Source organism: Pyrus communis, chromosome 12 (assembly GCF_041283825.1).
Source record: "Pyrus communis isolate YQ-2024b chromosome 12, ASM4128382v1, whole genome shotgun sequence".
Lineage (NCBI taxonomy): Eukaryota > Viridiplantae > Streptophyta > Magnoliopsida > Rosales > Rosaceae > Pyrus > Pyrus communis.
Genome location: NC_142576.1, coordinates 4,156,895 through 4,182,218, shown reverse-complemented (window position 1 = coordinate 4,182,218; position 25,324 = coordinate 4,156,895). Strand labels below are relative to the sequence as shown.

At 36.1% G+C, this 25,324-nt stretch overlaps 3 protein-coding genes and 1 long non-coding RNA gene across 5 annotated transcripts; 2 read left to right on the top strand and 2 right to left on the bottom strand.

Moving 5' to 3' along the window:
- LOC137745872 (transcription factor MYB61-like) lies at nucleotides 1-2,122 on the bottom strand. The gene is made up of 3 exons (XM_068485905.2): nucleotides 1,726-2,122; nucleotides 1,425-1,554; nucleotides 1-1,307 (listed from the first exon to the last, which is right to left on the bottom strand). The coding sequence occupies exons 1-3, from the start codon at nucleotides 1,856-1,858 to the stop codon at nucleotides 326-328; spliced, it is 1,245 nt and encodes a 414-aa protein (XP_068342006.2). The 5' UTR covers nucleotides 1,859-2,122; the 3' UTR covers nucleotides 1-325.
- LOC148692201 (uncharacterized) lies at nucleotides 973-2,820 on the top strand. The gene is made up of 2 exons (XR_015954502.1): nucleotides 973-1,111; nucleotides 2,205-2,820. It is a non-coding gene; the product is annotated as an uncharacterized LOC148692201 (long non-coding RNA).
- A 12,605-nt stretch (nucleotides 2,821-15,425) lies between these two features.
- Nucleotides 15,426-19,551, top strand: LOC137744949 (uncharacterized). Its single transcript, XM_068484772.2, has 2 exons — nucleotides 15,426-15,934; nucleotides 16,555-19,551. The coding sequence occupies exons 1-2, from the start codon at nucleotides 15,887-15,889 to the stop codon at nucleotides 19,294-19,296; spliced, it is 2,790 nt and encodes a 929-aa protein (XP_068340873.2). The 5' UTR covers nucleotides 15,426-15,886; the 3' UTR covers nucleotides 19,297-19,551.
- An 857-nt stretch (nucleotides 19,552-20,408) lies between these two features.
- On the bottom strand, nucleotides 20,409-25,119 carry LOC137744857 (transcription factor PIF3). Of its 2 annotated transcripts, XR_011069635.2 has the most exons (9): nucleotides 24,095-25,046; nucleotides 22,720-23,956; nucleotides 22,540-22,641; nucleotides 22,354-22,419; nucleotides 21,943-22,008; nucleotides 21,323-21,838; nucleotides 20,907-21,031; nucleotides 20,704-20,799; nucleotides 20,409-20,612 (listed from the first exon to the last, which is right to left on the bottom strand). XR_011069635.2 is itself a non-coding variant. In XM_068484663.2 (8 exons), the coding sequence occupies exons 1-7, from the start codon at nucleotides 24,151-24,153 to the stop codon at nucleotides 20,939-20,941; spliced, it is 2,139 nt and encodes a 712-aa protein (XP_068340764.2). In that variant the 5' UTR covers nucleotides 24,154-25,119; the 3' UTR covers nucleotides 20,409-20,799; nucleotides 20,907-20,938. The 2 variants fall into 2 exon arrangements, 1 of the variants encoding a protein (XP_068340764.2); XM_068484663.2 differs by having other exon boundaries at nucleotides 20,409-20,799; nucleotides 24,095-25,119.
- Nucleotides 25,120-25,324: the final 205 nt, after the last annotated feature.

Sequence of the window (25,324 nt, the reverse complement as noted above, 5' to 3'; positions counted from 1 at the left end):
TTTCTGTAATTCTTAAACCGTATTAATTCATGCACAAATATATTACTAACAACAATAATTAGAAGAAAAAAAAAAGGCTGAAAAATTAAAATTTGGTGTTGGAAATTTACAAAAAATAAAAATAAAAATGAAAAATCAGAAGAAGAAAAAAACCCTATAACACACACCAGTAAATTGTAAAACGCAGAAGAACTCTTTCAACTTGCAAACCCTTCTCTGTCACAAACTAACAACTCTTCTGATAAAAGTTTGAAATGCTTTTCTGAAAAGTTAGCTTAGAGCGGGTTGTCCTGCACCTGATTTTTTTGTATTTTTGTTTTTGGTTCTAAAGGGTTTGTCCAAAAGCTACGGCAAGTCTCTGAAGATCCTTTGTGTACATCTCTGAAGCTTGTAAAGCTTGCTGGTGCTGGTGCTGGTGCTGGTGCTGTTGGTTTTGGGGGTGCCAAGATGTTGCACTCCAACTGTTTGATAAAATGTGTGACTGGGATTCTGGTTTCATTTCTGAGTAACTAGCAGGCTGAGAGGCTTGGTGGGTTCCCATCAGACATGAGGTGTTGTGGAGATATTCAGACCATTTGATCTCTTCCAGGTCGTTGGATTTTACCGCCTCCGGAGGCCACCAAGAAAAGGCTGCAGAGTTGTCGAAATAGCCGCCGCCGCTGCTGTTGCTGTTGTTGGCATTGGAGTCCCAGGTGGAGGAGTTATCAGATGGGAGGCTGATCGAAGGCTTCACACGTGTGGGAGGAGGAGGAGGAGAGGCGGTGAAAATGGCGGAGCTTGATGACATGGACGGTTGCAGGAACTCTGGATTTTGATTGAGGAAGCTGAAAGTGGTGTTTTGATTTACTGCCTGCAGCCCCATATCTGACGACGACCCATAATTGTTCTGGTTATTTTGGTGAGGAAAAGAAAAGTACCCCACAAAATCACAAGGCCTGCAACTACTGATGGAGCCTTCATGTGTCAAACTTTTGCTGCTGATGAGTTTGGAGGTGGAGGAAACTTCAACAGGGTTGAACCGGTTTTCGGACGCTGAAGGTGGGTGCTTTGAACTCACTGCCTCAACCAAGCTCAGCTCATTGGATCCCTCAGAGGCCTTCTCATTACTCTTGTAAGTTGGGGAGAGCTTAATGTTATTATTGTTGTTAGTTTCTGTGTCAATATTTTGATCAAGCACTTCTGAGAGTAGTTTGTGAGTGTTGGGGTCAATGCCTCTTTGCCTCAGCTTCTTCTTAATGCAGGAATTCCATAGATTTTTAATCTCGTTGTCTGTTCTTCCTGGTAACTGGGCTGCAATCTGAGACCATCTGATATTGCAGCAGCAAAAAGATATGATTTTTATTAATTCATGCCCATAGGAAATTATAATCTTAATTTTTAAGGAAATAAAAGCCCAAGTTATAAAAACTATAAATATATATTACCTGTTGCCAAGAACTGCATGGAGTTCTACTATCAAATTCTCTTCTTGCGGTGAGAATGGTCCTCTCTTCAAATCAGGCCTCAGGTAATTTATCCACCTTAACCTGCAGCTCTTCCCACACCTCTGCAGACCTGCCAATACATCACACTATATGTCACATGAAGAAAGACACAACTCTTTCTGAACAGGACAATATTCTAACTACTCTCTGAGATGGCTGACCGACAATACTTTAGTCCTGTGGTTTTCTCTCCCTCTTTTGGAAAGTGATGAACAATTTGATTGGAGAATTAGGGAAATACCTGCTAATTTAGGGACTGAGCTCCAGCAGCCATGGCCATGCTTGGTGATGTAATTGAGAAGCTTCTCATCCTCTTCAGGTGACCAGAGGCCTTTCCTTAGCTTCTGCTTGTAGCAACAAGAGTGCCTCCCCATGTTGAGTTCAACACTACACCTGCAATGCTGACACAAAACTTTACAACACAAAAAAAAAAAAAAAAAAAAAAAAAAAGTGGCTGTTTTGATGTGAATTGTCAGCAACAGGAAGAGAGGAAGCCTCTCATATGTATTCTTTCTAGGAAGTGAGGAAGTGGTGGAATTTGACGGGAGAGAGAGAGAGAGAGAGATAAGGGGGTTAAGAAAATGAAATGGCAGTCTGGTAGGGAATCAAATTAATAGGAGGTTTAAAGAGAAAAGTCACATTCTTGAGGGTGATTGGAGATTGTTCTTTTGAATTAGTATTTAATTTTCCTGAGTTTGGTTCCTCTACTTTCCACTGCAGGGTTCAACTCAGCCTCTTGACCCTTCATACGGGGGTCCGACGCTATCCGACGGTCCAGATACGTTCGGATAAACCCTGGTCAATGGATAGGATCATAGGAGGAGTACTACTAGCTCGGGGAGATGGAGCTCCAATTACTTGACTTTGATATGTCTCATCAATGTTGAGAGTATATCACAATTTGGCAGCACTACTTCTTCAGCATTTCTCAAGAAATATATAACCATTTTCCGGAGAAAATTCAGTTTCAGAAAGCGCATGTTACTTGTAAAATTTGAATGTAAAAAAAATGTACTCTACATCCAAGTTCAGATATATTTGACCGCTATCGTTTTCAATAAAAAAAAGAAACGCGTGCTAATTAAGGATTTAGGTGATGTAAATGAATATCAGCCCATAAACACATTTGTGAAAATGAAAAATGACAACTTTGAAGTTTGTATTGAATTTTAAGTAATACCCTATTTCATCAAACTCTTATCCTAAGATTCTAAACTCTGAGGCAGCCACGTGTATTGGAAGGGAGAAATTTTCTGATGAAAAGAAATCCCTAGGACTAGTAATGTTTGCTCATATAGGATTTTGTAATAAATTATTGATAAATAAGCTTTACGTATTCGTTAGTTCAAATTGTTACAGTTTTTACAGTTTGATATGTTATGTAATCACACCGTTTATCAAAAAAATTAATCAAGTTCTCAATAAAATATATTGTCTAAATTGCGAGCAAACTACTAAATTAATATTTATAGAAATAATTATGTCGATTAAATTTTTTCTAATTATATAAATGTTTAAATACTGAATACTCCTTTGATACACTCCTTTATTGACTAACTTTCCTGTCACATACTTCTGGTATTATATTGGAACCCCCTTTATTTTCCATTTGCTTTTTGGGTAATCTTTTTTTCTAAGAAATGTCAAGGAGATTCTTTCAAAAGTAGAATTCTCTGTCATTTCATATTTTTTACATAATATTTTATAATGTTGGCACGAGAATTAGCGTTAAAATGTGAGGTGACAGAGAGTTCATAAAGAATCTCACTTTAAAAAAATCTCCTTAACATTTCTCTTTTCCCAAATCATGATTACTTTGAAAAGTTTCATAATTGATTGCAAAAGAATGAAATATTTCCAAGATAGCTGAGAAATTTCAAAGAAAAATAACTCAAATTCTGCCAACTCCTCTGTCATGCCTCCTTTTTCCCCATTTTGTCTTCAATATAAGCGATATTCCACACTAAAAATTTATCTAAACTATGTGGAGGAAGATTCGAACTCGAATGCATATGGCATATCACGCTGCTCATGGCTAAGGTCTGCCTTAATATTTTTCCCATTTCATTTGATCTTCTTGCTGCATGCAGCAAGTTGTATTACTGTATGAGATGCTAATTAAAGGTATGAAAAATGAAAGAAGTAATCAGTAATTAAAGGAAAATTTCTTTAATATAAATTTGACAATTAGCATAGCTATCCTTTTCTTGGTTGATTATGTATTTTGAAAGCTTAATGAGGACAAATGGAATGAATTATTGAAATTAATTGCAAGATGAGTTCAATAAAGACAATGTGTTTTCACCATTCTGTATTAGTTTGTCTATATGGAAAAAACATAATTAAGGAAAAGACCCTAAACTTTTGTTGGCAGAAGCGTCTACTAATTGGACAGTATTGATATCATGATAAAGTATAATTATTGAATTGAAGCAAAATATGGCTAGTTTGGAAATGATCCTTAGTAAAAATCCTAGTCGATCTTGGAAAAGTACTTGAAGTGCTTATTGCGAGAAGCACATATCTGTTACTTTTAGTCATTTTAAAAGCATTTCCAAACGAGTCCATATACAAGGGCATTTGGCTGCCATGGTTAACGGTTTTAAAGGGGGCCATCACAGCTCTACAGGTTGAGGTTATGGAGGTTTGAGAGTGAATCCCTCCAGATCGTTTCAGTTATTCTTCGTCCAAGTCTTGGATACACCTCTCTCAAAGGGTTATTAGTGATTGAGGACGCGAAGAGGTAATTAGTGGTTGCGAACCCATCTTTGTTGTCAAGCTAACTGTGCTGATCAACACTTTGCGCAATTTTTATTGGATATTGGTATTAGGGGCCGGTTACATGCTTTAGGAACGATCGGATTTAATCATGGTACTCTTTTTGGTAATATGTAATGTTCGGGTGGTACTTTTTTTTTTCTTCTGAGCAAGATTTTAAAGAGGCCAATTATACTCAAACTTTTCTAACTCGTTATTTTATCGTTAATGGAATCCTAATGGCTGTTTATCAAAATATGCAGTGGCAAATGTTATAAGCAAAGGCCTTAATATATGGTATGAATAAATTAATGTTCTTATTTATACTAGTAAGTAGATAAGCTAAATAATGTAAAAATTAGGAAAGTGATTTTAAAATGACTGAAAACGTTTTTGGTGAAAATGGTTTTAGGTTTCAAAAGCACTTGAAGTGTTTTTTTGAAATAAACACTAATTATGTGCTTCTTGCATAAAGCATTTGGAGTATTTTTCTAAGATTTACTTGTATTTTTACTATGAATTGGTTCCAAAATCATTTTCCTAAAAGGGCTTGCAGTCATTTGAAAAACAGTTTAAACACAATGTATCATCTCCTATAGTTATGGATGGGAGAACACACTGTTATTCTACATTACAGAGTCCATGATTGGCATACAAACATCCAAAACTGGTGAATGTTTATGGTTTACCAAAAAAATAAATAAATAATTTCCTTAATTAATCACATTTTAAAAATTATAATAATGATTTTTTTTTTTTTTTTTGTGTGATCCTGTCAACTTGTTCTTGTATTATGAAGCTTCCCTTGACCTTACCAATGTCTGAATTCAGAACATCCTGCTGGGAAATTGAATATTAAAACCCTTGGAGAAGATGCTTGAAATCTCCATGCCTCAATCATATATATGAACCAGATGAGCTGTTCTTATGAAGTCAACCATTGCTGCATGCTTATTCTCTTGTTCTTTTTAGCTTGATAAAATCATATGTTTTAATAATAATAATCTGTTGGCTTTGCTGTCATTTTTGTATTTTTACTTTTGTTTAATCAATATTTCTGCGTATTGAAACTGGTTTTTAACGGAAGAGGATTCTCTCTTAATCTACTTTGTAGGGATCTTAAGAATTTCAACATTCTAACTGTTTATCGTACATCGTACGGTCAGTTTTCATCAAATATTATTTTTATTTAATTTTAACTAAAAAAAATCAAATAATTTTTAACCGTATGATGCATGATGAATGACTAAGATGTGAGAATTCTTAAAATTTCCACAATTTGAATCGGGATAGAATTCAAATCCGTTGTTAACTATGTTTACTTCTATGTTTATATAATATAATATTGTGGTCGGTTTGTTTTATCTTTTTGACCCGCCATTCGAGGGAATGAATCTCTGTCTTCTGCCATCAAATGATTGAAGGGTTTAAAAAAAAATCATAGTTCATCACATGTAATTTCAATTATTTTCGGATATTGTTAAGGAAATCAACTATTTAGACCAAATTTTGTAAACTATGTGATGTGGTGGTTGATGATTGGATTATTACTGAAGTGTTGATTAACATGTTTATTCCAATTTTTTGACACACCACATAATTTGTAAAAATTTGATATGAAAATTTAATCTAACTAGCATTACTCTTATTTCGACGAAATATTATCTATCTTCTCTTTTATCTTCTCCATTCATATGTATGCTGTCTAATGTTTCATGACGATTGAAATTGTTCATTCTCAAGACTATTACATCCAGATAATTCATGAAAAAAATGAATCAAATTAATTAAATTGAAATTTGTTAGTTGTTTGATTAATAGTTTGATATTCATTGCTTAATCAACAATGGAAAATCCATTATAAATCTATTAAATGCTTGATTAATACTAGTGTGATATTCAGTGCTTAATCAAGACATGGGGTTCTTCTATTTAGTTTTACATTCTGGTTGGATTTTGCTTGGAAGATCTTTGAAGGATGGCCTTGAAGGTAGACCATTTTGATCATTAAACTATTGGCAGATGAAAACGATATAAGAGAAGGTAGCTATTATTCTTCACTCAATGTTCATTTACCTTAGGCATGGTAAATTAGTAACTGCAATTACCTGCAGATTCTTGGTGCATGCATTTAGTCTAAATTATGCTTCAAGAAACACATAAACAGGCCAAGCTGATATTAGTGAGGATAATGTTCATATTACTGTACAACCGTCACAAGGACAAAAGCATAAGGTCGTAGTTCTTAAACACTTGAGTAATCATGGCCAGACAAAGCTTGGGACAGATCTAATCCATAATCACTTCTTGAAATTAATGTGTATTTGTATAGTACGAATTGCTGAGCTGGACTTTAGCTACAGAAAAAGGTAGAATTGAATGAATGACTATATACTCGAGGGAATTGGATCCTCTCCGAGGCAAATCCTCGGGATCCTCCTGACCTAATAACACGGACCGTTGGATTAAAATTCAACGGCTACAAACAGGGGGTCCCTCTAAAGTTATAATAATTGTAGTCGTTGGATCAAAATCCAACGGCTCGTGTTAGTGGGTCAGAAGGATCTCGAGGCTTTGCCTCGGAGAGGATCCAATTCCATACTCGAGAACATACACTTTAAGAAGGCAAAAATATTGGTCCCCCAAGTTTAACAGCTTCAAGGAAGAACGCTTCGAATTGAAATTGCATAAAAAAAGGGTTTGTGGGGTTTTGTTAATCACCAATTAGCAAAATATTTAGGCCCATATATTGCCTTAATTATTAACTTAGCTAATTATAATGGTCCATAATGTTCGTTGACATAATGGAGAGATTATAACCGTTTGAATAGGAGTAGGATAACATTTAATATTTGCGCTACTAGTTGTATACAATCATATATCTATTCTATGATAACATAACTAATTTTGGAATGAAAAAGACCAAATATGAGAGAGAAACTACCATTTAATATTACGGTCTAGTGGTATTTTTCTTCACTTGTAAGTGAAAGGTCTTAGATTCAATTTTCGCCAAATGCGAATTTGAACTACATGATTGCTAGCCCATTGTGAGGCTAAGTCCACCCACTCTCCTTTAATGTAAGTAATATCGTTTGTTAAAAAAAAAAAAATATATGGGAGAGAAACTTTTATTGAAAGAGTTTACTGTCACCATAGTGCCCTTGGTCACCAATAAAAGGTCATAGAGAGAGAGAGAGTCTACGAGACATCACGATAATTTGAACCCATGCCAGATAAATACCTTTCTACTACTTTGAATGACTTGTTTCTTTTGTAGTCGAGTCTCAGCTATGTAAAAGGGAAATGATAAGCACTTTTTTAGCTTCTTACACAACTATGTTTAATCTGAACCCCTAATAACGTTTGATTTATTCAATCCAACAATTAGAAATAAAGAAAATATGTGAGAAACTAAAAAAAGCTGTGTGAAAATTACTTCCCATGTAAAATAGTGTAAATTTTTCTTTAAGGGGAGGCTGAAATTTTCAATTCAAACAGTCATCACAACACCATCATTGTGCTGGGGGCTTTCCCTTAAAATCAAGGCCGTGCATTTTTCCTTTTCCTTCTTCTTCTTTTTGCATGTTTCTGCTTCTATATAATTAAACTACCTCTTTAACTGTGTCATGGTTTCGCTATGGATTTGAAGTCATTAGCATTCCAGTCAAAATGTTGACCAAGTAAAAAGATCTATGAAGAGCTTATTATACATCAGCATATCGTGTCAAACAGCATGTTTTGCAGCAGATAAGAATTAATGGGTCTGATCTTAGCTAGGGTTACAGCTGCGTCGGAGATAAGTATCAGCAAGCGTCCGGGTTGTGACATAAGGTGTAAGAGGAGGATCAACCCTAATCTGGTAGCACTCCGATGGATCGAGTATTGTGATCTAGCCAAACTACCCATGACCAATCACATGAACAAATCATGCATGTATTGCATGCAGAACTTGGTTATCTTCTTCCGTTCATTCCTTCGTCTACAAAAGATAAATGTGTGAGTTCACTTTACAGAAATCTTCCACTCAGGTTTACGTATTCTGTGGAAACAAGGCAGTCTTATCAGATTTTAGGCAAAGTGTGAGTCATCAAGCGGCAGGTTCAGATAACTATTAGTACTACTTTAAAAAAACTCATCATTTAAGCAAGTGTAAAATTACAACATCTAATTACTAAAGAAAAGGCACGATGCTAAAGGCCTTAGTTGATGAGAAATTTGTAAAATGAAATTCATGAAGCGAAAGGAGAGTTGTAGAAGGTCATAGTAATTAAAAAAAGTCATTGAAATAGAGGGAGACACACTCCATATGCCCCTTGAAAGATGCCTCATTTGCATTATCCTTAAAGCCATATTTTCATGAGCTAATTCAAAAAAAAGAGACAACTAGTTGACAGAAAAAACAACTATTACTCCAAAATCAAAGAAATGACACTTCTTTTGCTAACTAAAATTCCTTTAAATTGCAAACAGTTATTTCAATCCACTGAAATTAAGACAAAAAGCAGGAAAAATTCATCTCATCACGCGATACAACCGGTTATATATTAAAATCCCTCAAATATGAGAGGGAAGATTCACAAACAATCGAAATATGTCCTTGTGTTCCTATAGCACGCATCATGTGACCTGTAGCACTCATCGGGTGACCTGATAACTTATATGATCAGGGTTACATGAACATTGTGACAGCTAGCAAAGTCTTTCTCAATATGAGCACGCATGCATGTAGTCTCTCCCTCGATCTTCTGCCTGCATTTTCTTTCCAAGAGTAGAGCTACTCTTGAGTTGCCCATAATCTAATTAAACCCCCAAGTTTGCAAACCATCATAGCAGTCAAACAATAATATCCCTGATTTTTTTGGATTTTGGTTGGGTTTTATGTGATTATGCATGTTTGTGCATTAAGATTGTGAATGAGATAGATAACCTTTTCACAAACTACCCAAATTTTATGGCTAGAAAGTGCTGCAAAATACAGGTGTGGAATGTAGGGAAAGAAAAAGGAAATTTGCGGGAAACACTCCACATTGTGTTGCTGGAGAGATGGATCGAATGGAGACAGAAAGGTTACATTTGAGATGACCTTAATGTGATCTACTCAATTGGCCCATTAGCGCCAGTTGGAAACACAAGCACATGGCTTTCTCATGAGATTTAAGTTAAACCACAACTAAAACTTAATTATCTTGTCCGAAAGAGAGTGATGATGACAGGAAAAACACGAGAACATCAGCATCATGAATCGTGACGTTCGCTAAGTACCATATGTGGAAGCTTAAGATCTCATTAACCATCATTAGGTATTATATGCCACTATCCATTCCACAGTGATCCGCATGTACTAGTTATTTTAATAAGGTTTAGCAACATGTAATCAAGTTGAAAAGAGAGAGGGGAGGTGCAAATTACAGTGGCAAGTGAAACATGCCACTATTCATTCCACAGTTAACTCTCCTACAACGAATAACGATTTATCATAACTTATTATCGATTTTTTTTTTATATAAAATGTTTTCACATTTATTTATGCTAGAACCAACACCTCCTCCAATTAAATAAAGACCGAATACTGCTAGACCAACTGATCATGTAAAAATTATCCTGGAAATAGATGACTTTAGTAAGAAGGCAAAGACTAATAATAAGAAGGGTTTGAGGGTTGTTATTTAAATTAATTAATCCCATCAATTATAGAAAGCTTTGTCTGGTTGAAATGCTCCCTCTGTACCCCATCTGTGAATAATTACATAATTGCTTTTGTTTTATGGTGGGAAATGATAGTCAACTTTCTTGCCTCATTTACATGATTACTTATAATTTTGGGGGAATGCCTCTGCCCCTAATTTGAGATTCTAATGGGAATAATCTCAGAAATTGCCTTCTCAATCAGTGTGCTTTTAAGAACTGGTGTTAGAATAAGGATTTTCTTCGGATTCTCTTTGTGAGGATCTTGGAGATTTTCAAATCGCGTCCATTTATTGTACATCATGCAGTCAGTTTTTATCAGATACTATTCATATTTAATTTTAAATAAAAGTATTTAAAATGACTTTTTGTCGTACGATGTACGATGAACGGATACGATTTGAGGATCTCTAGGATCCTCTTTAAGAGGATCCGGAGAAGATTCTCATTTGTGGTGTCAAATTCTCATTGGGGCTTTTCCTTAATAGATTTTGATTAGAGGTGTCTAACAAAAAATGGCGACCCCAAGCCAACAAGGTTTTCTGCTTTACGAGGGTTTGGAGGGAAATGTCTACCATACGTAGCCTTACTCTTACTTTGTAAAGAGGTTGTTTTCACAACTTGAATCTGTGACCTTTTGATCACAAGGAAAAAAAAACAACATTTTCAATGCGCCAAGACTAGGGATGGGCAAAATACCCATGGATTTGGGTAACCGCGGTTAGCTGCCCATTTAAAATTCACAGTTACTGTTATGGGCAACCGTTTAGACAAACAAACGGTTATGGGTATAACCGTTTATCCGAGAAATTTAAATGGACGGTTATGGATATTACACGTGGTTATAACGGGTATCCATCGGTTATGAGTATTACCTGCGGTTATAACGGGTATCCATTTACCCATTTAATTTAATGTGTAAAATTAAAAATAAAATTAAAATTAAAAACCCTAAATTTTCAATCTCCCCTCTAAATTCAGAGTTTCAAACGCCCTGTCCCCCACTCATCTCTCCCTCAACGCTGCCGCCTCTCTCATCTTCGCCGCTTATCTATCTCTCCTCGCCACCCTCTCTCTCATCTACGCTGCTCATCTCTCTCTCCTCGCTGATCATCTCTCTCATATCCGCCGCTCATCTCTCTCTCCTCGCCCCTCAAGGTGCGTTTTACTTTTCCGATTTCATACTTATCTGATTAATTATTGATTTATTTGTTTATGAATGGTTATAAGATAGTTTCCTTCGTTTTTGCCTCTATGCAAATGAATCCATTAGAGAGGTGTGTGTGTGTGTGTGTGTGATCTTATTGCTAAAATGTACATGTTTAATTGTCAGAAAACGAAAATTATGACAAATTTTTCTTTTGTAATTTTCAAGTTGTTAAAAAATAAAAACATGTAGACGGGTGAAAAAATTAGACTTGGCATTCGTGTCGTGTTTCTCGTGTTCGTGTCGTTTTTGTATCATATCCGATAGTTTAACGGGTCGTGTCGTGTAATACCTATTAAAGTAAACGGGTAGTATGACCCAACCCGAAATTAACCTGTTAATATTATCAGATAATATGACCCGACCCGTTAACCGTTAAGAAAAATATATTTGTAAATCAATAAAAATGAAAATGAAAAACATAATTTGACCCAAAAAAAATGTAAAACATAATACTAAATTAGTATATACATACTAAATTTTGGAGTTGACCCCTTCATGAAAATTCATTACGAGTGATTATATTTTTCACACTTCTACAATAATTATTATTATTAATTTTGCACTCAAATAAATAACATCGTTCATGAGATTTGGAGGGTTATAAAAATCTAAACGACCGTGTAACCATCGTCTAAGTGTTTGAGGATGCAATTATGAACGTTTATTATACTTTCACATCTTTCAGACTTATACATTAATGATTATGAATGTTGTTTATTTTGAACTCCCTTAAAATACTATTCATGAGAGTTTGTATGGTTTAAAAAATTCAAATGATCGTATACCCATTCTCAAAGCATAGAGGATGCGACTATGAGCGTTTGTATATTTTTTCATATTTTTAGCACATATAAATTAATTATTCTAATTTTTTTTATGTGTTTGGTATTTTTAAATTACTTGATATTTTTATTTTTAATGTGTTTTATGATTTTTAATCTCAATCTTTGCCTATAATATACTATAAAAATAAATAAATAAATAAAACTTAAATTTTAAAATAATAATAGAATAATAATTAATAAACAATATATACATATTCATTATATATATTGTATTTTATAGTAAGTTTTTTTTAGTGGTTTAAAAAATTAAAATCATCAAAATAACTTTTTTTCTTATCGCGTCGAAACAAGTTACCTGCGTGTCATTCTTGTGTAAACCTATTAAGGACCTGTTATTAACGGGTTATTATCGTGTGACCTGATAATGATTCGATTAGTTATCGTGTTAACCCGAAACCCGTTATTTTCGTGTTGGTTACGTGTCGTGTTAACAGGTCGTGTAAGAAATTGCCAAGTCTAGAAAAAATGGGTAAAAAAAAAGAATAAACGGGTAAACGGATAATGGTTGTGGTTAAATGGGTAAACAATTATTGTTAAAAGGGTACACGGTTATGGATATGATTAACCATTTTTAAACGATTATGGATATATATATATAATCGTTTATGCAATTACCTAATGAGTTATGCGAGTATGAACATAAACGGTTATAGGTAAATAATCACGATTACTCGTCTACCATAACCGTTGCTTATCCCTAGCCAAGACTCTCTTTCAGAGGTGTCTAATCAAATTTATAAAAAAGAAATAGGAGGTACATGGCAGACACTTCAATCTCTAATCCATCCCAGTATAATTAGGCCGAATTTAAATCCATCCCTTCCTCAAATCTCGATTGCGACCACCACCACACGTATTTGAACTTCTAGCCGTTAATGTGCAAATTTTATTGTGAAATGGACACGTTCGTATATCAATAATTGTGAACTACAATTGTCAGATACCGATATAAGCAAAGACCCAGGAGGATCCTTTCCGGATTCTCTTTGTGAGGATCTTTAGGATCATTCAATTACATCCATTCATCGTATAACATGTGATCATAAATCATTATAAATTTGTATTTAAAATTGAATATAAATAGTACTTGATAAAAATTGACCGCATAATGTACGATGAACGAATATGATTGAAAAATCTTCATAATCCTTCCAAAAAAAATCTGACGAGGATCCTTTCTCAGCAAAGACTACTTAGAACTTGACACTTGATTAGAGTTTGTACATCACATCATGCTTTTCTGGGTGGTTTAAACTTAGAATTTTGAACAGCATCAGCATTTTTGTAAATGCAACTTTACTGGAAACTTCGTATAGGTGGAAACCATTGTAAAGTATATTAATGAGAAACTTTTTAATGCAACTATCGAACTGTCACGTGGTGTTACTAATTCATTTATATTATACATAATTCATAAAAAATATTAGTTATGTCGGTCACTCAAATCATAACACTTAGACGTAGATCAATAAAATTACATAAAGTGTGACCGTTGTACCTAAATCTTCCTAGTTTGAGCCTAGAGATTGAATCTAGTTATCCAACATACACATTCAGTCAAGATTCAATGGTTTACAAGATGACACTTTCAAACTAGCGATCCTATAATTAATTGACTGTTTGAACATTGAAACATTACAACCTGATGGTATTTAAGTAACACACAACAATTCTTATCATATACATTACAGATAAGATCTCAGTTATTGGTAATATAAATCACTATTCGAAAAAGCGGTCGAAGCGGAAAGCAGGCATTCTGATTAGGGACTAGGCGTTTAGAAAAACAATGAAGCCTCCAGGTGGCAATTAGGTGGCCGCTTAAGCGATCTGGGCAGGCGGTTCAATTTTTTTATTTTTTTTAGTTAATAGTTTGAAGATAATTTTCATGTAAAAGAACTCTAAACTTTCTTTCTTGTAAAATAACTCTGAATGCACATTTCATTTTATGTATTCAATCAATTGTAGTGCTTAATAATTTAATTATCCTTCATTTTGCATTTATGTGTCCAAATACAAGTGTAAACATATAATTTTTTTTTTTATAAATATAACTACTTATACAGTCATGTATTTATATGTTTTTATTGTTATATAATAAAGTTAATCAAAATTTTAAAAAAAAAAAATCGCCTATGCTTCTATTTAGGCCACTACCCGACTAGTGTTTAGCGTTTTTTTTTTTTTTTTAACAAACGGTATTATCTATACTAACGGGAGGGGGTGAACTTAATCTTATAATGAACTAATAATAATATGGTTCAAATTCGCCTTTGATAAGAATCAATTAGCGTATAGCACTTTTTAAAACCTTAATATAAATACACGTTATTTTAGCGACTAGAATGCCTGGGTCTGCAATTTTGTTTTCTTGGCCGGTTAGGCTTTGCGGGTACTTGGTAATACTGGATATAAAGCTTCTCAAACCCAGAAGCCAAGATGAAAACAAGAAGGCCCAAAGCCAACTGTAACCATCATGGGCTTTTATTCAACAAGGCCCATAGTTTTTTGAAAAGAATAAAATGACTCACCTACATGAAGCTTAGCCATATGATTTGATGCCCTCAAGTAGCTTTTGGGCTTTTTCTTTTTGCCTTTGGTCAATTTGGTGGGCTCAAATTGTCAGTCACATCACATGCTACACTTACCCTTTTCTTTAGGGTATGAAACTTTACCAACAAGTAATGATAACATGTTCAGTTAATTTCCACCACATCCATCCACATAGTAATCACACATTTCTAAAGGTGTGTTCGGAACTTCGGGTGAGGGAATTCGAGATGAGATTTGGGGTTTACATGGGACTTAGATGTGTCATAGAATCGAAGTAACGCTTGGCAATTTGATTTTCGCAACTTGGACTCTAAAATGGTGTCTAAATCTAAAATCTCGACACTTGATTCTCAACCTAAAAACTCAACATTCAGGAGCAAACCAAGAGACCTTAATCTTCAGACCATTCATATGTGACTAAGGGTACAAATTTCATGACTTTGCAATCACTTTCGTTCAAAATTCTATGACTTTTCAATCCTTGTCTATCTAAATAATTTTTTTTTTTTTTTTCAAGAATGTACTACTAAGTACTAAGTGATCCAAAAATCAACGATTAAACCTTGCATATAAAAATCTCATGATTTTTACAACGGTTAGATTTTGTATAAAACATGTAGAACTTCGTACATAGTCGAACATCTCTCTAGGTCCTTTTCCATGATTAAAAAAACGTTTAAACATAAATTACGTCTTAATTACTAAAATATTAATAATAAAAATATATAATATTTTTCACAGAAAATATATATAAACAAGTACACCAAGTGGATCTTTGGATCTTTTTTTAATTTGTATTGTGCATGGTCGGCATGACCCCAACGACATTAACTCAATAATTTTTAGACCGTTAAATATCAAAAGGTTTTGGTGCCTTTCACATCTCATGACCCCTATCACACGCAAAGAATTTACAGCTCTATTTCGTTTAAAATATTTATTTTGAAGTCGAGATTTTCAATCTGATTTACTTTCTCCAATATCATTATATAAAAGAAGAAAAAAACCTATAGTTGTTGTCACACTCACCATTTATCTAACAATATTTGTGTGGATAAACAAAAAATTACCAAAGTGGTTTTCTAACCTAATCATTGCTGCTGTGGGAGACCATGTGGTGTGGCCTGCCATTTGACAACCTGTTTTTCATCAGTTTGTGGTAGCTGTTCATCATCTTCTTCTGCTTCCCTAAAGCGTGTTTCTGCTTTCTTTTTGGGGTTCTTTCCAACCCCTTCTTCCTTTTCTTCTTTTTCTTCTGCTTCTGCTTTTTTTACTTGAACTTGACGAAATCTTCGCTTACTACTGCTAAGAACAAGTGTTAGCTTTTGCTGCTGAATCTGATCACTCTCATGGCTGCTGAAACTGTTGCCTCACTTCAAATTCCTACCACTGATGAGGTTAGTTTCTTCAGTTTTTTACTGTGATAATTAATTAATTAGTTTAGTTTATTCAGATGGTCCAAAGTTTACGTGTTGTTTTAACTTGTGATATTATGCTTAAATTGATTGTAATTCTTTTTTCTGTTTAATTTATCAAAAACTTAATTATCAGATAATATAGTTAGAATATATAGGGATGTACTGTATGTAACTTTCGATATAGGGTTTTGAAAATATATCCGTATCATGAATAATCTGATGATGCAGATGAAGGGTGGTGTCTGTGTACGATCTTCAACACGTGATATAGACACACACACACACACATATATATATATGTTACATATTGGTTGTTTTGAAGTTGTACACATATCTGGTGTTTTCTGATTTGAATTGGACATCAAGGGATCTAAGATATTTTAAAGGAAAAATTAGTATCCAGTCCTTAGTTACTAATGTTCTTTGATTGAAATCTTATTAGTATTCAGATTTTGATCAAGGTCCCTAACATTAATGCAATAATGAATTTACATGTCAGTTACATAATTTTTAAAATAAAAGAGATTGAAAGCTAGATTGAAAGCTAGTTTATTTCTCTGTGTATTTATTTTCCCTCTGATCATTCTTAACCATTGCAGCAAGTTGAGAAGAAGACCATTGAAGGAGAAAAGGCTATCGAACAAGATGGTGTTTCTTTAACCAAGGAAAATGGAGGAGAAGTGCACAAAACTGAGGATTTAGAGAGTCTAGCAACACCATCCAAGCCTCCGGCAGTTGAGGCTGAGAAGGCTGCTGATGCTCCCGCGCAAGATGTTCCGCTTGTAGAAGAAACAAAATTGGAAAATGAAGCCGTTCCTGATTCACAAACACTCGATATCCCAAAGCATGTGGTTGATGCTGTTGAGAGCCCGATAGAGGTTCAGACTGCAATTGATTCTGTAGAAAGAGAACTGCCCAAAGAAGTGGCCACAGATAGCATTGAAGTAGGTCAGGTGGAGCAACCAAAGATTGTTGGTGCTCCTGTGCCAGATGTTCCACTCGTAGAAGAAACAAAGGCGGAAAATGAATCCATTCCTGATTCAGAAACACTCAATATTCCAAAGCAAGTGGCTGATGCTGTTGAGATCCCGGCAGAGGTTCAAAGTGTAGTTGAGTCTGCAGTGAGAGAAGCACCGAAAGAACCATCCATAGATAGCATTGAAGTAGGGCAAGTGGAGGAACCGAAGATAGTTGATGCTCCTCTATCATCAGTTGAAGCCATTGAGAAACCAGAGGAGCCATTGGAGGTCACTTCGGACGAAGGATCCATAGCACCAGTCCTAGAAAAGATTAAAGACTCAAAACTAGAGTTTTTTGAAGTGAAGGACAAACTAGAGGAACCAAATATAGTTGATGCTCCTCTATCATCAGTTGAAGCCATTGAGAAACCAGAGGAGCCATTGGAGGTCACTTCAGACGAAGGATCCATAGCACCAGTCCTAGAAAAGATTAAAGACTCAAAACCGAAGTTTTTTGACGTGAAGGACAAACTAGAAGAACAGACGATAGTTGATGCTCCTCCATCATCAGTTGAAGCCATTGAGAAACCAGAGGAGCCATTGGAGGTCACTTCGGACGAAGGATCCATAGCACCAGTCCTAGAAAAGATTAAAGACTCAGAACCGGAGTTTTTTGAAGTGAAGGACAAACTAGAAGAACCTGAGCAAGTAGAGCCTGAAGAGATTGTGCAGGATGAGACGGTGAAAGATGAAGGCTCGATAGCTGTAAAGGCTGAGCCTACCAGAGTCTTGGAGGAAGGGAAAACTGAAACAAAGGACGCACCTAGTCTAGCTGTGGAGGAAAAAACAGAACAGCCCATACTTGTGGAACAAGAAAAGAAACATGATGAAGTTGGGCCTGAGGAAAGTGTGGAGGTTGAAAAAGTGAAAGAGGAAGGATCTTCTGTTGATAAGGTCGAAGATTCAACGGTCGTTGAAGAAGCGAAAAATGATGAAGATAACAAGCCTAGTCTAATTGACAATCTTGAGGAGGCTTCGCTTAGTCGAGAAGCTCAAATTGAAGTACAAGAGGAAGGGGATGCTTCTCTACCTGATGTCACAGAAAAGTTAGCCACTGAGGACGAAAAGAAAGAAATAAGTGCAGTCGATGTGGTTGAAAAGCTAGCAGAAGAGCCAGCTGTGGAGACTGAAAAGGTCAGGGAAGAAAGTGTGGAAACCAAAGAGAATGAGAAGAGCAATGTGATTCCTTTGGATTCAACTCAAATAATTAAGGAAGACGAAAATAAGGAATCAAGTGGGGTTGATGTGGTTGAGAAGCTAGGGGACGAGGAAGCTGTGGAACTGGAAAAGGTTGGAGAAAAGAAGGTGGAGACTGCAGCGGATGGAAAGAGAGATTTGGTAACTAAGGATTCAATTCAACCATTCATAGAGGAACAAAGGAAAGAATTAAATGGAGGTGATTTGATTGAGAAGCTAGTAGACGAGGATGTAGTGAAGTTGGAAAATTTTGGAGAAGAGAATGTGGCAAAGGATGTCATAACTGAAGATAATGAAGAGAGGAATGTGATATCTGAGGATCCAGCTCTGCCAATTGAGGAGAGTAAAAAGAAAGAATTAGGCGGCTCTGATGTGGCTGAGAAGCTAGCAGAGGAGGCGGTAGTGAAGGTGGAAAGTGGAGGAGAAGAGATGGTGGCAAAGAATGGCGGAATTGAAGAGAATGAAAAGATAAATGAAAAAGTTGAGGATTCAACTCAACCGATCGATGTGGTTGAGAAGGTAACAGAAGAGGCAGTGGTGGAAACAGAAAAGCCTGCAGAAGAGAATGAAACAAAGAATGTGAAATTTGAAGATGACAAAAACAAAACTGTACTTGAAGAGGATGTCAAAAACTCTATTACTTTTCCCACTGAATTTATAGAAAAATCATTTGAGGGAGCTGCAAAGGATGCTGAACCTGCTGTGGAAACTGAAGCAGCAGAAAAGATACAAAATGCGACTCCATCTGATGTTGAAACCAAGACAGATAAGAGTGCGGAGGAGAAGCCGGACGAAGTCAGTACAGCTGTTGAAGTTGATGAATCAGAAGTGAAAGGAGAGGAAACTGTTAAAACAGATGCTGATAGATTGGAGAAAATTATGGACGAAGATGCGAAACCTGACCAGAACGTAGAGCCTCCTCCCACCAAGGATGGTGATCAAGCAAAACCCCCCGAGGACCTGCCAAAGGAAGTTCCAGCTAAGTCCTCTCAGAAACAGTCGAATAACCTTCTGTCAAAGGTAAAACATTCGCTGGTGAAGGCGAAGAAGGCTATCATTGGTGGGAAATCTCCAAGCTCGAAAAATCCTGCTATCGGAACTAAGGAGGATATCAAAGTTAAATAACGAGATGGATTATTAGTTTGCAATCTTGGCTTGTGTTTGATGTTAAAAGGATGTGTGCATATAGAAGATTTATAAGCTCTGTCATACTCAATAGCGTGATGTGGTGTGTATATTGTTAGTTTTATTGCCCTTCTGATGCTGGTGATTTCATTTGTAATTAGTAGTTACTGTTTGTGTTTTGGGGCTTGATTGTTGTCAGTTTTCGTCGGAAAAGACGTTATTTTAGTGTGAATATGAAATGCAGATTTATGTTAAGGTTGCAAGCATCAGTTTTTTCATCAGACCACTTAATTTTTTCGATCGTTGTGCATTTCGGTTGAAAGGAAAGTAGGATTGCATACCAAGAGATCAAGTTTTATGAAGAATTGCTTGAGAGCTGAAAACAGCAAAACAGCAGGTTTGCAAATAACCACTGGGAACAAGATAACTGAACATGGAAACTTGAAACCCGAGATTTTCGATAAACATTCTTCATGTTATCTTTCGAAGTATTTACATTTCTCATTAATAAGGAAATTCAGGACATAAAAGAAACCGATCGTACCATATTTCATCAAAATGGCTTCATAGCAATGTTTTAAAAGGCTCGCCTAGGCATCCCCTGAGGCTGGGCATGAGGGTTGCCGTCTTTGTTTTGAGGGAGTGGGTGGAAGGCGTTGTCAGAGCCGCCTAGGCACGCCTCAGGGGATTTTTTTTTTTTTTTTTTTTTTTTTTATAATACTCCCAAACCCAAATTTTGGGTAGGTTTTAACTATCGTCTCTCTGCCTTTTTTTTTCTGATTTTTTTTTTTTATATAATGGATGTGTGTGTTGTGTGCTTGCATTATTATATGTGTGCTCATTCTGCTTTTCATCCTCTATTATATATATATATATATATATAATATAATATATGTATATATATTTATAACATGTGTACGCTCAGGATAATTATTGATTAATAATCTTTTCTTTTTAATATAATATATGTGTACGCTCAATGTATACATTAAAAAATTTAGGTCCTTTGAGGCTTCACCTCACGTCTAGTCTGGGCTATCCATCAGACGCCTCGCCCACGCCCCACGCTTTTAACGCATTGCTTCAGAGAAAGATGGAGAGTACAACAGATGTATTCAGACATTACTATCATTTCATTAATTCAAAGAATTGTTATAATATGTCCAAAAACACACATTTAATACATAGCCCGGTATATTCTCAACTCGTTTGCATCGCGCTACCTCACCGGCTACAAAGTGAATGTACAAATGCTAGAAGGGACTTCAAAGTCTTCTCAAGGTACCTAATTCTGTGCAACATGTAATTGCACTCTCCTGAAATTTGAATTCAGATGGTTATTACCATGGTTCAATCAAACTCTTCGACTCGGTCATACTTTTTTGTGTACTTGTAAAATGCATCTACCCAGATCAGAAGCAAGCAAAAAAGGTCCAATCTCAGGATGCTGCAACATGGATTTCTCTCCTCCAACGACGGATAGAACTGCTTGTTAATCGAAACCTGAACATACAAGCGGAGATAAAGTTCAAATTTCTTTCAAAATTGAAATATTACTTTGTTGTGTATGTGAATATATAAATTTGTGGAGAATGCCTTTATACACTCACTAGCTGCTCGGCTAAACACAACATCGTTTCTGTTATCCGTCAGCTCTGTTGTTGTTAACATCAGTCGCTTGAACATTATTTCGCACCAATGCAGACTGTGCAAATCCCTCATTAGTTGCTTGGCCCTGGTGAAAGAACAACACTTGATTTAGGCACAAAGATAACGCAACAATCCAAGGTTCTAGAGAATTATCATATCATCTTGCAATATCATAATTGTTTAGCTGTTGAGATGCACACACTTACACAACATCCTGGGGTTTTTCACCCACTGTTAATCGGTTTGGGTTGGATGCTCTAATGTAAACACTAACAAAGAACCCCAGGATATAAAGCATCAATTAAACAACCAAACTCCACAACTAATATTCATATATTCTTTCAACAAAAATCAACTTCAAAGTAAATACACAAACCTGACTAGATGTTTGATTCATAGAGCTATTGGCATTGCTGTTTTGCATCGCTTGTGAGTTCATGTTCTGAACCGAATCCTTTGAACCAGAAACTGGAGCTGATTCCACATTTTCCACAGGTCCGCCTGAACTGCCTGCATTTGGTCCTGCAGATGACTTCACAAAGGGACCTGCCGATGAGGGAGCTAAAGGGGCACGTTGCATCGGCACTGGAACTCCTTGACTAGGAAGCCCAAACATCTGAAGGTTAGATCCCATCATCCCATTGAAGGTGGTGTGCCCTGCCATATGTGAACCAGGGAAATGTGCTCCTTGCATGGGGGGCACCTGAAGCATAGGGTAACTAGAAGATGCACCAATCATGTCGGGCATACCCATCCCAAAACCCATGCCTAATCCCATTCCCATTCCAACACCCATGGGCGAGAAATGAGCCATACAGGGTCCATGCATGTGTTGCATTCCTGGTGGTAACATCATTGGTGGCATATACATACCAGCTCCCATTGACATCATCTGCATAGGTATTGAAATAATACTGTGTTATACTAGAACATTCAGTTTGTTGGACATTAAATCGAAAGTTGACTGAGTTAAGGAGTGATAAAGATTATGTTTACCTGTAATTGGAGTTGAAGCGTCTTCAAATACTCAATAGCCTCATCCAGCATTGAAGCTTTGTCCACCTTATATGTCATAACGAAAATGTCAGGATAGCCAAATTACAGAAGATATCAACCAATGGTAGGTCATGTTTAAACTTCCATAATTATCAGATACATCTATTATAATAAGCAACCAAGTTTCAAACAGAAGTTAAGTTCGAAAGATTGTGGAGATACATTTCAGATTTAATCAATAGACTTCCCTAGACATGAATACTGTTTTACGAAATTGCTTTCACTCCAGAAGTATTTACTTTAGATCTTTGATTTAACACTAAATTGTAAAACTTCTGAAGTCCACCAAACATCACAAGCAACTGTCCAGAAAGACGAAAAAAGTTAACATTTAAAAGAATAAAAACCAACCTTATTGCAATTGGGTATGAGTTCCTGTAGCGCACGCATCTTCTCATTGATTCTGTCCCTTCGCTTCTGTTCAGAGAAATCCAGAATGAGCACAGTTTAATGATCTTAAGAGTTTACAAACAGCATATTGCAAAGGAACTAACACATTCCTTGTTATAAATACTATCAATGATTGGTTTTGCTCACCCTTTCTGATAAATTATGCACTTCTGCTGCTCTGCTTCTCTTGGAACCCATGCCTCGAGCATGAGCTCCTTTCTTCACACCCATGTATTCTTCCTCTACATCCTGCACAGGAGGAGGAATCCTTAATTTATGCAGGAAAGGGAACTCTAAGAAATATTGAATACCAAGGTTTCAACTTACATCACTATGGCATTCAGACTCATCAGTCTCACGAAATTTTCTCTTCAAAGCTTGTGTTGGGTCATCTGAACCTCTCTCCACACTATTGCCTGAGCAAACAGAAGAAGCAACAACTGGCTCCAAAGTTTTTTCACCATTTGGAGATACCCTAACTGCACTTTCACAAGGAATATGATTGGAATTTATGTCATTCTTAGAGGTTTCCTCTTGGCATGTTCCCTCAGACCGCTTAGCAGTACATGGTTCCTCAAGAGGCTTAGCTTCTGTTGGTTTCAATTCAACACTGGATCTCACTAGAATCTGTTGGCATTGTGAATTTGACTCCTTTGGTGCACTAATGCTTGAATCAATTAGCATTGACTCGGGCCGATTGTTACTAGTTGCAGCTGAAAACTTGTCCTTATTTGCAATCCTTATCATGCTTGATGAACCTGAACCAGCCATCACACCGTTGGTCTGAACATTAGCTTTCGCAAGAGCAGCTGGTCGTGAAAAATGGGAAAAGTTCACTATGGATGGATTATTATTGCTAGGCTTTACTGGATCTGGCCTCGGTATCTTTATTCCAGGAGACCCGCCTGCAGATGAAATCTGAGTTGAATTCTTGCCAACACCGCGATGAGTGGCACTACTCGTATTATCACCAGCAGTATCCGAAACCCTTGATCTAAGAGATGGAAACGACGCTTGGGATCGCTGCGATGATAACGAATACAACTGAGTAGCACCAGATCTAGGTCTGCTAACATCAGCACCACCGTTCAAAGGAACCTTTCCCACATTCCTTTGTTGCAAACAAGCACCTTCATGTGCAGAATTGGAATTGGAATCCCTAAACACCTGACTAGAACTACTCCTCTTATCGATCGAGGCAAGATTGTGATTGGTGGAAGCCTCATTTGCGGTTGCACTAGAAAATTCAGGCAAAAAATCATGGCAGTACTCATGATGTAAAGGCTCATCAATGGAATAATTCAACCAAGGCAACATGTCATCATCCTCACTCAAACCCATCTCAGAAGATGGCACTGACAACGGAATTTCATCCAATCCAGAATCCACCACAGACCCAAATTTTCCTGTCTTCCCAATGTTGCCATTTCCTACATCTCTATCTCGATTTTTCGGGTTGCTAAAAGACGGTAAGCTATTAAAAGACGGATTCTTCCTAGTTCTACTGGACTGACCCTGCATCATAACCTGACCATTTTCCCATACCAACTCAAGAAAATCATTTCTGCATTAAAATCCCACAACAAATCCACAAAATGTTCAAATGTTAAATGGGAAAACACTCCAAACACAACACAAGTCAATGGCATGAATCAAAAGGAGCAAAACTGCAAAGATGTAAAATTTAGGAACAGAAACTTACTCAAAATCTTGACTTGAATCAACCCTTCCGGCCATCCGATAAAGCTCGGACAAAGGCATTGTGAAGAGCCGGAAAATCACTGTTATTCTGAAATGGCACAAAGCTTCATGAACACAAACATATTGATCTTAAACATTTCGACAACGGATTAGTAAACGAGCCATTAGTGCTGAGTTCAAAGCACCAGAAATGGATACATAGGTGTATATATAGAATGCCAGAGACAGGAGTGATTGAAGACGTCAACTCCCAACCAAAAACCCCACTATAAAACAAGCCCAGTTCAACTTATAGTGAAAAATAAATAAATTTATACATTCCTCAGAGTTAGATATTTTACAGAATAAAATCTTACTTTAATTACTGAAGTCTCAATCGGCAAGTAAAATAAAATATGCGAACTTTAGATTTAAAAAATAACATAAAAAGTGAGCAGTCAAAGTAATTCTTTAATGGGTTCCAAAGATCCCTAAAAACTCTCTAAATTAAGCTGCTTTGGGTTAAAAGATTGATTCTTTTCAATTTTTTATCATTCAACGAAGAACCCAGAAAACAGTTTAAATTCCCTTAAACAAATCAGCAATCTTTGCAAAATCCTCACCTACCCAAAACCCAGATAGAAACAATCATGGACAGAGCATTCCCAAAAGGAAAGCAAGAAACGTGGTTTTGGGGAAACCAAAGTTTCTTGGATTAGTCAAATTACACCAATCCAGATGGTAAATCAGATAGAGCCTCAAGAATTAGTAACTGAGCTCGAACGAAGAGAACCCATGATTTCACAGAGAGGGAGAGAGAATCCAAGTGGACGTAGAAGACGGCGAAAGGCCAGCAGAGTTACAGGGGGACCAATGCAGAGCGAGTGAGACAGAGAGAGAGAGGGGTAAAAGTTCCAGCTTTCAACTACCAAATGTTAAAGCTTGAAGCCATGTCCCCTTTGAATTTATTACCCTTAAAATGCACATGGTCAATCTTCTTATCATGTTTTTTAACAAAAAAAAAATAAAATCTTCTTTTCATGCCTTAAAAAGCTTAAACTATTTACCTTTGAATTTTATAAAACGACTACCGTACACTCATATTCAGATTTTCTTACACGCGTCAGTTCTGTTTCTTAATTTTTTTTTCTTATTAATTCAAATAAAAGTCAAATATAAAAAGAGGTGTGAATGTTTTTTTTGTATTTTTAATATATCACGATGATACTATTTAGAATAAAAAAGAAGTGTC

Coding starts and splice junctions, on each gene's coding strand:
- LOC137745872 (XM_068485905.2), bottom strand. CDS start 1,858: ATGGGGAGGCACTCTTGTTGCTACAAGCAGAAGCTAAGGAAAGGCCTC. Junction 1,555..1,725: donor CTCAGTCCCTAAATTAGCAG/GTATTTCCCTAA, acceptor ATGTATTGGCAG/GTCTGCAGAGGTGTGGGAAG. Junction 1,308..1,424: donor CATGCAGTTCTTGGCAACAG/GTAATATATATT, acceptor CTGCAATATCAG/ATGGTCTCAGATTGCAGCCC.
- LOC137744949 (XM_068484772.2), top strand. CDS start 15,887: ATGGCTGCTGAAACTGTTGCCTCACTTCAAATTCCTACCACTGATGAG. Junction 15,935..16,554: donor AAATTCCTACCACTGATGAG/GTTAGTTTCTTC, acceptor TAACCATTGCAG/CAAGTTGAGAAGAAGACCAT.
- LOC137744857 (XM_068484663.2), bottom strand. CDS start 24,153: ATGCCTTTGTCCGAGCTTTATCGGATGGCCGGAAGGGTTGATTCAAGT. Junction 21,839..21,942: donor CGCTTCAACTCCAATTACAG/GTAAACATAATC, acceptor ATACCTATGCAG/ATGATGTCAATGGGAGCTGG. Junction 21,032..21,322: donor TGAATCAAACATCTAGTCAG/GTTTGTGTATTT, acceptor TTCTTTCACCAG/GGCCAAGCAACTAATGAGGG.